Source organism: Diabrotica undecimpunctata, chromosome 3 (assembly GCF_040954645.1).
Source record: "Diabrotica undecimpunctata isolate CICGRU chromosome 3, icDiaUnde3, whole genome shotgun sequence".
NCBI classification, from domain to species: Eukaryota; Metazoa; Arthropoda; class Insecta; order Coleoptera; family Chrysomelidae; genus Diabrotica; species Diabrotica undecimpunctata.
Genome location: NC_092805.1, coordinates 165,527,786 through 165,541,707, shown reverse-complemented (window position 1 = coordinate 165,541,707; position 13,922 = coordinate 165,527,786). Strand labels below are relative to the sequence as shown.

Genomic DNA, 13,922 nt, shown 5'->3' with positions numbered 1-13,922 from the left:
CAAGTCTAGTATGTGAGCAAGATGGCAGAAGGATGGTAAAAGGACATCTCAACAAATTGCCGAAAAATAAACAATCTACGTTTTGCAGACGACACAGCTCTTCTTGCAAATAGCCAAAAAGAGTTAATTGGTCTCATACCACTTGTTGAAAATGAAGGTCAAATATTTGGTCTTCAGTTAAACAGATCAAAGACAAAGATCATGACAGTGGATAGACTACATAACAATCATCCACACATAACCGCGATTGACTGTTTTAAATTGGTGAGCTCTTATTTATATCTGGGATCATTGATCACAAACACGGGGTCACTACAGGAAGAAATAAATATGGAAGGACTCTCAAATTTCACGACCTCTAAAAATGAGGTTAACCGACTGCTTAAAATTCCCAATACGGATATAAATCTTGGACCCTACGATAAGCGGAAAGAAGACAGATAGATGCCACTGAAATGTTCTGTTGGAGAAGAATGTTAATAATTTCGTCACGGAATCCGTTAAGGACCGACCACAGGACAAATATTTCAATTTTAAAAGAGCTAAAAGTCAGCAAAGTCCATTTCCAACAATTTAAATACATTGGACATTTTATGCGAGCAGATACAGAAAACATGGAAAGACTTATTATCCAAGGAAAGGTAGAAAGCCGAAAATCACGAGGAAGATCTCCAACAAGTTGGATCGATCAAACTACAGGCATATGCAAAAGACCTATGCATAAGTTAAAAGAAATGATCAGAGACAGAGATCTTTGGCGACGGAAATTACACGACATCATGATGACCACTATGCTCGCTCCCGGGGGCCAGGATTGAAGAGAGAGAGATGTGAGCAAGAAACCTATTTGGCTTGTACGGCTGCTTTTAATTATAATTCTTAGAGTAAAATGCACATTGTACTGTTTTACATTAATTTAGTTTGTCAATTACCATATACTGAACTTTTAGTTTTAATATCTAAAGTAAAGTTTTCTTCTATCGATTTGGTCTACATAATAAATAGTAAGTATGCCGTAGTGTGTGAGATTTATAAGAGCGATGTGATATAATATATGCTTTAGCGATACCACATATCTATTTTTTATATACATATTCTGCTTTTGAATGATAATTTTTTAATGTACACCAATATTAACACCTTATTTTATGCAGGGATTCCATGACATCAAATCCGAAGTATACTTATCTTTACCTGTAATGCTGAATTCAAACGGCGTTAGTCATGTCATTCAACAACATCTTACAGACGAAGAAACAAAGGCTCTTCAGAAATCTGCCGCAGTGCTGGAAGAGGTGCAAAGTGGAATAAAACTGTAATTTTGGTTCCTCTATGTGTGATATACCTTTAATCTTATTTAATTTTAATTTATTTGCTGAATGTGTAGTATTATTTTTGAGGATAGACTGTATAGTTTAAGCTTATTTTGAAGTATTTTTAGAATTTTACTATGCTTAAATAATTTATTACAATTCGCGAATATTCGCGTTTGTTTAGGTGATCATTTGCTGTATTATTTTTATATATAATTCTCTCTGTTTCCTATTTTGACTGTCTTACCAAAATGAGTTTGACTGGACAAAAAGTACTAAGTTGAAATAGTACAATTTCTTAGCCCAATTTCCTACTTCACTACTTTTTTCTTTCGTTTATAATAGGTACGAAAAATTAACTTTTTAAATCAGTAAATTAAATCTTATTTATCTATTTTTTATTATATTGTTAGTTGTTTCGGTTTTGACAACTTTTATATTAAACTTTATTTATTTTAGTTTAATTTTGTAATTCCATATAGCTGCCACGTCATGTATTATTTAGACTGATTTTTATTGTAATAAATTATATTTTTGTATGATTCCTTTGGAAAAAACTATTTTATTTTAAATTTACACTGTGACTGGAATTTACATATATTTATTGGAATTTTTTTAATCCAAAATAAATAATTATATTAAAAAAACTGTATTTATCCATTGGTACTATGAACACAGACTAAAAAGCAATCAGAAGATAAACTTGCAGTAGATAAAATGCTGCCTTTTGTATTTCTAGCACAAGGTCAATTGGACAGAGGAAATGCTCTCGAAAGAAGAGCCAGAATTGTATTGTTATAAATTTTGTTATTAGATAGATCATTATTTTGATGATTTCTTAAAACAAAATATTTTTCGGTACCCCAAACACAGAAGGCTGATATGATTATACATATGTATTTAATAGATCATCATTATACAGCCTGTAACTGCTGAACTAAGCCTCCTTCAAATGCTTTCTCGTAGTCCACAAAGATTAAGGCCAGTGGTTTGTTGTAGTGCACTGTTTTTTCTTTAAATGTTTTTTCTGTTCTTTATGTCGATGGAAATCTAGTTTGGGAATTAATCGTCTTGTTAGTATCTTTATGAACAGTTTGTACATATGGGAGAGAAGACTAATCAGGCGCCCCCGAGAGGAGACAAATTCGGTGGATCTGTCGGATCTCATTTATCTAAATCTTCGTATCTTCGAATATGAACATTATTAACTACCGAGTTTGTGTGTTTTTTGTTTTTCTTTTTTAAGTTAGTTTTAAATGTTGAGTAAATTTTACAGTACATATATAACATCTATAATAAACTACATATCGAGTTGTAAGTTATGGACTATAAAGACCTGTATAGACTTTCTTATAAACTCTTTGTCATCTTTTGTATTTTAGAGAACTAATGAAGCTTTAGAAATATAAAGCGAAACGTCTTTGATTAAACTAATGAAGTACCGCTTTCATCTCTCTGTTGTCCCATTCTCCATTGTTTAGGCCATTCTTACTCATGGCGTCGTCTACTTCGTTCCTCCAGGATCTTCGGGGTCGTCCTCTTTTTCTCCTTCCTATGGGGCTCCATTCGTTTATTCTCTTTATACATCTGCTGTCGCTAGTTCTTCTTACATGTCCATACCACTTTAGTCTTTGTTGTTCTATATATGTTAGTATGTCTGTTTCTATTGATGTTCTTTGCTTTATTTCGTCATTAGTTCTCCTATCCATTCTTGTTACTCTGCAGCATCTTCTCAGGCATTCCATCTCTGTTGCTACTATCTTACTGCTGTTTTTCTTGTTTATACCAATTTTCAGCCCCATATGTCATAATACTTCGCACTAATGTTTTATAAATCTGTGTTTTTGTCTTCATATTTAGGTGTGTATCCCACCATACTGAGTTAAGTTGTCGGATTGCTGTTCTCGTTTGTCCTAATCTTTGCTTAATTTCTTCCTCTGTTGTTGCCTTTTTCGTGATTATAAACACCAGGTGTTTGAATTTATCCTTTCCTTTGATTGTTACGTTGTCAATCTGTAGATCTTCTGTGTCTTCTTCACTTGTAGATAGGTACTCTGTTTTCGCGAGATTAATATCTAGGCCAGCCTTGGTATATTCTTCTTGTAGTTTCTTCATCATGTAACTGAGGTCTTCTTGGTCTTGTGCAATCACTACTTGATCTTCTGCAAAGCTTAACGTATATAGGTATTCGTTTCGTACCGATACTTCCATGTCTTCACATTTTCTTTTCCATGTTCTTGTTGCGATTTTAAAGGACACTTTATTTTCTTTATACAGAGCTCTTGTAGCTTCTATGAGTTCCGTCTGTATTTCTAATTTGTACATTACCTCCCATAGTTGTGACCTTCTCAGGTCCACAAATGCCAAATGTATATCTCTATATTTTGCTTTTTTCTTTTCCAACAGTTGTTTCATTGTGTATATGTGGTCTATGCATGATCTTTCAGCCGTGAAGCCTGCCTGGTCCTCCCCGATTTTGCCTTTTATCGCTTGCTCTATCTTTTCTCGCAGTATATTTCCATATAATTTTCCTATTGATGATATTACGCTTATTCCTCTGTAGTTTTCGCATCGTTTTCTATCTCCTTTCTTAAATGTAGATGTCATATAATTTCTCCGTCCATTACTTTGGAGCTATTCTCCATTTAGGGCTTTCTGAAATATCCATTTTATCATCCGGTGTAATTTTTTTGAGCCGTACTTTATAAGCTCAGATGAGATGCCTCCAGGTCCCGGTGCTTTTTTATTTTTGATTACTTTTATGGCCGTTCTCATTTCAATATCTGTTATTTCTATTTCTTGTTGTGGGTATCTGCTTCGTCTTCGCCTGTTTTCTTTTCCAATGAATTGTGATCTTTGTTCTGTTAACAGTTCCCTGTAATAGTCCTTGCACTCCTTGTCCTGTATATTTCCCAATTTAATTTTTTCTTTTGAGTTTTGATTTAATCCTTTCAGTACTTTTTATGACTCCGAAGTTCTTGCACGTCCTATGTATGTTTCAATATTTAAGCAGGTTCTTTCCCATTCTTCACTCTTTTGTTGTGTTATTTGTTTTTCACTTCTCTATCTTTTTCTCTATATTCTTTATAAACTTTCTTAGCGTTGTTTGTAGTCAGCCATTTTCTGTATAGTTGCTTTTTTTCTTCAATTATCCTTTTTGTTGGTTAATTTATTTCATAATAGTGCTGTTTATTTGTTATATGTTCTTTCTCTCCAAGGGCTTCGAATGCTGCCTGTTTTATACTCGCCTTTATATGCTCGTATATTTCTTCGATGTTGCCGTATCTGAACTCTATTAATTTTTGGTCTAGACATTGTATAGTTCTCTTATTGATTGTTCTTGGAGTAGTTCTATATTGTATTGTTTTTCTCTTATAGTGTTTAACGGTTTTTCTGTAGAGGGTGTCTTGTTATGTTTCCAATGAATACCCATTTTTGCTGTCAGTAGTTTATGGTCCGTTCCACATTCTGCTCCTCTTCTCACATCTTTTATCTTTATTGTGGTATCTTGTTTGACTATTACGTAGTCTATTATCGATTTCAGCTTTCGTATTTCTTGCGTCCATGTATATTTATGAATATTTTTATGTCTGAAGAATCCGTTGGTGATTTTTAGGTTGTTTAGTTCGCATAATTCAATCAGACGTTCTCCGTTATCGTTCTGTTTATCCTCTCCAAATCTCCTCACTACTTTATCGTTTTCTTTCCTCCCGGTTCTGCCGTTAAGTTCTCCTGTTATAATTATCTCCACGTTCTTCTTGATTAGCTCTATTTGGTGTTAAAGTTGTTCCGTGAAATTTTCTTTTTCTACTCTCGGGGAATCGTCTGTTGGTGCATATACTCCGAGTATCACTGTCTCTTTATCGTATATGTCTATATCCATTTTAATTATCCTCTCGTTGATTGATCCAGAAAATTAATTACTAAATTTATTAGACAGTTAGAACTGTTCTTAACGAACAGAGTCTGTTTTAGCTCCGGGATTTTTAACACCCTCCGTTCTTTACCTTATCCAAAATAACCTTGGGCTTCGAAACTGCTGGAGGCTAAAGATCCTATTTTTCTATCTTAAAAACCCATTCAGGGAAATTGGTCGATATCCTACCACGAGGACCTAGGCGGATTGGTAGGTGGTAGACATGAAGAGAAGGAGTTTGAGATTTGGATAAAATAATTGTGGGATTTGGACTTGGTTTCCTCGGTTTATGAGTAGAAAGAAAAATTCAGTAGCTCGGGAGGGTAGGGGAACTAATTCCTGAAGTACATCTATTCTCTATCGGGCTCATATACCGCTTAATTATCACATATATACTTTACAAAAAAAAAATAAAACTAACGGAATATATTCTATTAAACTTTTAGTAATTAACACAACAAAAATTGATATTATTTATTTGTTTAATGTTATATTTTGTACAATACAAATAAAAAATACACAAAACAAAATTCTTTTTAATTTGTTATATACAGTGTGACAAGAAATATACCTGAAACCCACTTATACTCTTCATATTCACTCTGGGTAAAGCAACAATCAAAGCAAGAGCAGGTGGAGGCTGTCCACAAGAAGAAAGAATTCTATCATTTCTACTTTGAGCAACCTTAGTAATAATCTTTTCATCAAAAATCTGTCCTCAAAAGACTTTTGCTGTCTAGGATACGCTGACGGTATTGCAATAGTCGTCAGGGGAAAATTCGCCTAGATATCTCCCAACTGGGAGAATGCAGGTAGCCCTAAATATAGTTGATACCTGGTGTAAACAAGTATGACGGGCAGTCAATGCTCAAAAAACACCAATCGTCAACTTTACAAATAAGACAGAATAACAAGGCCTAATACCACCAGTGCTAGCAGAAACATAGATTCCACGTGCCAAAGAAACAAAATACATAGCGTATACTTTGATCACAGACTTATATGTAATACTCATATACTGATAATCACACAGAAAGCTACTATGTCCTTGGGCAGATGAGGAAGAATGTAGTAAAATGACCCTTAGGTCATACACAAAGGTTATTAGACCAAATGGGTCTGTGATGTGGTGGATAAAGAGGCAGCAAGTGGGAGCAATAAGGTTGTTAAGTAATACACAAAGGCTAGCAAATATGTATATTACATGGGTCATAAAAACAACTTCTACAGCAGCGTTGGAAATTCTGCTGAATCTTTCACCACTTCATATCCTTATACAGGGTGAAGTCAGATCTGTGATGCACAGATTAATACATAGTCATATAGACAATAGAAAGCTAACGAGGAACTAAAAGCAGATACCTTTATAGGGTAACCCATCGATACAACAGCTATGAGATATAGCTTTTACAATAAATTCAAAATTAATATACCAGGCAGGGAAGACTGGAAGGAAGGTGTACCCATAAAAGAAGAAGCCTCCTATTACAATGATGGCTCAAAATTATCTAAGAGTGTAGGAGCCGGTATAGTAGGGACAAAGCAAGTGATACATTTTCCGAGAAGTCTAAGGATGACACAATTTTTCAGACGGAAATAACGGCATTCCACTACTGCGTGGAAGAAATAGAAAGTCAGAAAAGAATGCACCCGCCCAATTGCCATCTTCACAGATAGCCAGGCAGCGCTTCTTCTTCACTTGTCCGTTCCGAACGTTGGCAATCAACATGGCTATTCTGACTTTGTTTACGGCAGATCTGAATAGTTCAGCAGATGACAATCCGAACCATTGCCGCAAGTTTTGGAGCCACGAGTGTCTTCTCCCTGGACCCCTTCTGCTGTCTATTTTCCCTTGAACGATCAGCTGTAGTACTCTATATTTATTATGTCTCATAACGTGACCCAAGTATTCCAACTTCTTTTCTTTATACTTATTCCTACCTCTCTCTCTTTACCTATCCGGCGTAGTACCTCTTCGTTGGTCACGTGCTCAGTCCAGGATATACGTAATATACGTCGGTAAGCCCACATTTCGAAGGCCTCTCCTTTTTTCATCAATGTTGCGGTCATTGTCCACGCCTCCACTCCATATAACAAAACCGGGAGTACATAACATTTCAGAAGTCGAATTTTGAGAGTAGGGTGAGGCTTTTAGAGGTGAAAATTTGCTTCATGCTAGTGAACGATGCTCTTGCCTTTTCTACTCTTATACGTATTTCCTTCGCTTGATCCCAATTTGAGTTAACTGTTGTTCCCAAGTAGATGTACGAATCCACGTGTTCAATTCTTTCATTGTCTAATATCAGTTGCTGTGGTGGTTGTTGGGTTTTGCTTACTAACATCCATTTGGTTTTTGTGATATTTAGTCTGAGTCCGTATTGTGCACTTGTTTTTTGTATCTTACTCATTAGGCAACTCAGTTCCTCCATGCTACTTGCTCGCAGTGTCATCAGCATACCTTATGTTATTAATTATTTCTCCATTTATCTTTATGCCTTCTGTGCTTTCCTTCAGCGCCGTCTTAAATACTTCTTCTGAGTATATATTAAAGACAATAGGAGACAAGATACAGCCCTGTCGTACCCCTTTCTTGATCTCAATTTTATTGGTCAATGTAGATCCTACTTTCACTTTAGCTGTTTGGCCCCAATAGAGACTCGCTATTGTTCGAATGTCTCTGTAGTCGACTCCGATCTTATGGAGAACTTCAATTATCTTTTCGTGCTTTACGTTATCGAATGCTTTTGCGTAGTCTATAAAGCATATGTACACGCCTTGTTCATATCTCTGCAGTGCTGGATGAGTACCTGTAGACTAAAAAGTGCTTCTCTTATCCCAAGAGAATTCCGAAACCCAAACTGCGAATCTCCAATGTTATCCTCGCATTTTTTGCTTATTCTGTTGTAAATAACCTTGGTGTATGCCTTCGAAATGTGGGTAATTAGACTTGTCATCCGATGTTGATCACAAGACTTTGCTTTTGGTTTTTTCGGTATGGCAACAAAAGTTGACTCTAGCCAGTCTTCAGGAATCTCCCCGTTGTTATAAATATTGTTAAAGAGTCTGACGAGTGAGTCTAGAAATTGACTGTTTGTTTCGCACAGCATTTTCAATACTTCCCCGTATACGTTATCGTATATAGGCAGCGCTTAATAGATTCAATTCTGTTGAGGTCAATTCTAAGCTAGTATGGGATTATGTGCCCTAAATAAACTAGGAGACCGTAGCAAGTTTACGGTGACCTGGGTACCAGGAAATGGGGTCATAAGAGCAACGAAAAAACAGATGAAATAGCCAAATAAAATAAACCTCATTAATGCCATTTATTGGACTGGAACCCTTCTTTATAAGAACAGCTACAAGAATGTGGATAGCACACAAATGTCTGGAATGGTGAAGGAATTCGCTAGGACAAAGACAAGCGAAACAGTTCATTATATAACATTCACCAAAATTTACAGCAGACCTATTAGGTAGTTAGTAAAGACACGAAAACAGTCAAAGCCATAGTAGGTCCGCTAACAGGGCACTGTAAGTTGAATAGGCCGTTGAAACTGATGAAAACAGTAGAACACATTTTGATACAGCTTTTACGCATCCCGAATTTCGATCTCCTGGACATAATTTGTTTTTTTTTTAAAGTTTTGTCTCATACATCAAAGTGAATTTGGACAAAAATTTATTTTAATTTATTTTTAGTTAAACTATGGTTGATAGATAATAAAGTATTTCTTTTTTAGGGTCTTCACGGTGTAACCGACGAAGTTTACCTCTCTCTTCCAGCTATGTTGGGCGAAACCGGTGTTGTCAGCATTGTCAACCAGAACTTAAATCCAGAAGAAGACGGGGCCCTCCAAAAATCTGCTAGAACGTTAGCAGAATGCCAAGCAGATTTAAAACTTTAAACGCCAAAAAGTATACTCGTAAAAAAATAAGTACGCACTAAAACTAAAAATTATTTATAGAAAATAGACAATTGTATTTTACTACAGTCATCAAATATTTTTTAATTTTACAGTATTAGAAAAGCAAAATATGTATGCAACACGTTTGTTTATTCTACTTAATAGACGTAATGTGTTTAAAGTAATTAGTATATTAACACGTTTAATAAAAATACCAAAGAATATTTAAAATATTATATAAAGTGTCTAGATTTCGCTCCGTGCGTGACTGACGCCACATGTACCGCCTTCATCTGACAGTTTTGGACCTCCCAATTTGAGGTTAAACATTAAATACATACGAAATTGGCGAGTATTAATAATTACTTTTTTAATTATATTTTTTCAGTTTATGTACACAATAAATTTAGTATTAAAGACTGGGTTTCTAAAAATTCATCAACTTTATCTTTTCAACCCCAAACGGAAAAGAAAGGGAAAAATCTAGTACTGGCAAATCAAGTTTTTGCATGTGGAAGAACATGTAATTAAAAACAATAATAGTAAAAATTATGATATAAAAGCTAAAGTCATCTCGCAGGCTGCAGTTAGCTTGAAGCCTTATGAAATATCAGTTAAGGTAAATTATTTAAATTTTTCCTATTTCAATTGCATAAAAATGAAATTATGTGATATTTACTTTTTCATATTAATAGCACGAATCCATCTTTTTCTTTTCTCTAATTTATATGTTATCTTTGGAAACCTATAAAAACTACACTCACTATTTTTCCTATTATTAGCACAATTAAATACGCAACATGTATTTGCACCCATTTTTGATAAAATTTATGCGTAAAAAGGTCCAATTTTGTCATATTTAGCCGCTATGCACGCTGGCATCGTTTCAAGGTATCCCTACCATGGTCACGCACGGAGCGTGAATATACCCAGTTAATGAAGCATATACTTTTTTTTTGTTATCTTCTATTGATCTACACTTTGTATATAATCAGTATCTAGTCAGTTGTGTCCGCTACTGGAAATAGAGTTCCTTTAAACGTTTTCAAATTTTTCTATAATGTGCAGTTGCTATCCAGTTTTTCATTAATATCTTCATTGCATCTCCCCATGTGGTATTTCAGTTTTTGCAACTTCCCTATGAAAAACATTCAGAAGTAAACATGGGCAGACTACTTTTGATACATATTTACTAAAAGTAACTATAATGAACCACCAACATCAGAAATGACGACAAACGAAGAAATAAATATTAAGAAGGAAAAGATAAAGGAAGTATTAAGGACATAAAAAAATTAAAAAATCACCATGAGAAGACAGAATAACGAATGGACTATAAATCCAAAAAATATTAGAATAAAATAAAATATCACAAGAATGGAGATCAAGCATCCTAATACCTCTCTTCAAAAAAGGAGACAAATCGGACTCGGAGAATTGCAGAGGAATTAGTTTATTAAATACAACACTAAAATTAAAAGTGAAACTGGAACAAACCATGAAGTGGAGATATCCAGGAGTGGCTAGTATACCTGTTGAATACAAAGCACGTGGTGTTCGTGTGTATTAAGGTATAAAAAATGCTTATTAAAAGCTTAAAATTTTTATTTTAAAGAAGATCTTTTCGGAATTGAATCATTCCATCATCAGTTTAATAAAAAGTTGTTAAAAACATTGTATGGCCACATAAAAACATTGGAAGGACAACCATTTAATACTGATGTCTCATCTGGTCAATACTATCAAAATTAGAAAGACGTCATATCTAGGACACATAATGCGCCATAGGGAATTTGAGCAGCTCCAGGTAATATTAGAAGGCAAGATTGAAGGTAAAAGGGGCATAGGACGAAAGAAAAAATCTTGGCTATGAAACATCAGAGATTGGACCCACACAAGAGGAAATGAATTAATTCATCAAGCCCAGAACAGAAATTTGCCATATTGATCACCAACATCAACAGAGAAGGCACTTACAAGGAGGAGGTACTTATATCCTATATCATTTATTCTTATCTATTTTTTTCCTTCTTTGTACTGCGAGACTGCGAGAACTGAACCCATTTATCAATTCTTATCTATACTTCACAAATTAAGATTAAAATGACAAGTAGTAGTAAAAATTAAAAATAATGCATTACTCCAGTCTAGATTTTATTTCTTTATAAATTCAACTACTACAAAAAACAAAAAATGTATAGGCCAAACCTTCAAAATGCTCACGACCAATAAATTCTTGGTGAATCATAAGGTTGTAACTTTTTTACAAAATGTGTCAAATCTCATCTACAAATAAAAAGCAAGTACTTAAAATTCAATTAGTAACAAATCAGTTCCGCCTTCTTTACATTCACGAATTAAAATAATAGTACAGTACTTCTGGTGGGATGATACTATTAGTACCGCCTTTATTTTTGATTTCGTCTATTACTGCCAAGTTAGAAATATAGAAATCACAAATTTAATATCTTAAACAACTGGAAATCACACTAATCATCCAGAACTATGTTAGCAGATGAGTATTACAACGGAACTAAAAGTCTCTCGTAGTATACGCAGAGAACAACCCAACACAGTTGTGTCTCTGTTATTCTAGGGTATACGGGTGATATGCACAATTGTTTATCTAAAATTAGTTTTTTTTTTCTGAGAAGTTACTCTATGTCTATGTTACTTTTGAAATATAGTATAAATATATCTACACTCGATGAATTACATAAGTCCCGATGCTCAATGATATAATCCAATTAAATACCTAGTAAGATGTATATTTTTAAAGAGTTTTATTTAAGATACCAAAAATGACACCAAACAAAAAATGACACCAAACAAATACCTGTGAAGATAAAAACCATTTTAAGTAAAGTAAAAATAGAATCTATACAAAATACAGTAAGTAATGTTTGGCCACCGCGATCACCACCACGGGATTGTCAAAAATGTTTTTTATGTGGGCCATGTAAATAAAATATATTTTTGACATGATCACTCAATTGCGGAAATGGTTTTAAATCTTTGTTTTCAAAGATTGACTGTTATAAATACTGCCATAAATATTTCTATTTCTTAGAACATTTAGATAAATTTTGATGACCATAGTAATCACCAATATAGTATTAACGTGGATGTTGTCAACACATTTGCTTAAATTGATTTTACTGATGTAATCAGTGTATACACTCCTTTGTTCAAACTAGGAGGTACTAGATGAAAATGTAAGTGATATACAGTATGAGAACCGTTTACTTTATAAATTCTAAAATTGCCAATGAAATTGGCAAAAAGTGAATTAATAAAATGATTTAAGTATTAATAATGTAGAATTTGGCATTATTTATAAATATATTGGACGTTGCTTAATTTAGTCATTAAAGTAAGAATATCTGACAGAAAAAATAGGAATGATGGTGCATACAGTCTAAAAGAATTAACTATGGATTGAAAAATATAACTAAATACATATATACAATCACACTGATAGACTGTTTAATGATTGAAACGGAGATATCATCATTCATTTTACTTTGATTCATATACAGAGAAGGCTTTCCTGATTACATTTTTCCGTAAGTGGGTTATTATAATGTTTATCTATCCCCGTCACAGACATGTTCTCCCTAAGCATCTCCCACTAAGTCTTTCTTGATCTCCCTTTTCTACTCCTTCTAGAAATATTAGTAAATTAACATCTCGATGTTAAACATCGATTAAACGATGTTAACTATCTTCGCCTATGCTTTCTCATTTTGTAGTTAATTAATGCCATCTAGTTTTTACCTTCCTCCTCTATGAAGTGCAGATATACGACGTAGATGCAAGGTGTAGAACATCAAGAACTGGGTAAGAAATAGAAGAGTAGAATGGAACGATCATATAAGCCGAGTGACAACAAATAGAGTAGTAAAGACGGGAAGAGACTGTTCCCCGACAACTTACTGGAGGCACATTGAAAAACAGACAGAGTCATGTCTACACAAACAGAAGCAGAAGAAGAAGAGTTTCTGTCCCTCTACTCATTTATCTAAACATTCTCATTTTCGTCACACTAATTCATTGTTACACTTTTTTTAATTGCCCAACATTCAGTTCTGTACACCATAGCTAATCTTAAGGCAGTTAACAATATTTTCGGTTTGAATATTTATTGCTATTAATATTTACATCATCATAGTCATTATCATCTTAGCAGTGGTTCATCATTGAGCTTCAACAGCTCGGATCGTTTGATTAATAATAATTCTCCACTCCATCGCTGTAGAAATCTACCACTTTGGCGTTGACTCTGAGGCCTTCCTTGAACCACTAACCGCTCCATTTTGTGGTCACTTCGATAAATATGACTAAAGAACTTTAAAATTCTAGAGTAGACAATACTAGAGAGACGCTAATTGGATTTTATTTCATCTAGAACCTAGATATTCGTCCTTCAAGCCGTCCATGGAATTCGAAGCAGACGTCTTCATATCCACACTTCAAAAGGGTCTGTGGGTCTATCTGGTTTTTGACTGTATATGGAAAAGAGCTGCTTTTACTCGTTATATGCGTCTTCGAATTTCGAGTTCACAACTGCCTGTGTTGTTAACTAGAGCTCCAAGATATATCAAAGACGAGACTACGTGGCATTCCCGCAATAGTTCGGGTTTCAGGAAACTGTTCTTGGCGATCAATAACCATGATTTTGGTTTTATTTGTAGATAACCATGAGTCCAAACTTATCACTTTATACCTCGAGTTTTTTTAATTAAATTAGTAATTTCTTCTGGAATAGACGGTAGAAGTGTAGTTTGA

At 34.2% G+C, this 13,922-nt stretch overlaps 1 protein-coding gene across 4 annotated transcripts in view; it reads left to right on the top strand.

The window, feature by feature from the left end:
• Positions 1-12,152, top strand: part of Ldh (Lactate dehydrogenase) — a 50,033-nt gene extending 37,881 nt beyond the window's left edge. The window contains exon 6 of one of the 4 annotated variants that reach the window (XM_072527452.1): positions 8,970-12,152. In XM_072527452.1, the coding sequence (XP_072383553.1) occupies positions 8,970-9,134 (165 nt within the window). In that variant the 3' untranslated portion in view covers positions 9,135-12,152. Of the gene's footprint in view, positions 1-1,154; positions 1,702-8,969 lie in introns of those variants that run through there. The other 3 variants (XM_072527450.1, XM_072527455.1, XM_072527453.1) reach the window with 3 other exon arrangements.
• The last annotated feature ends 1,770 nt before the right edge of the window (positions 12,153-13,922 follow it).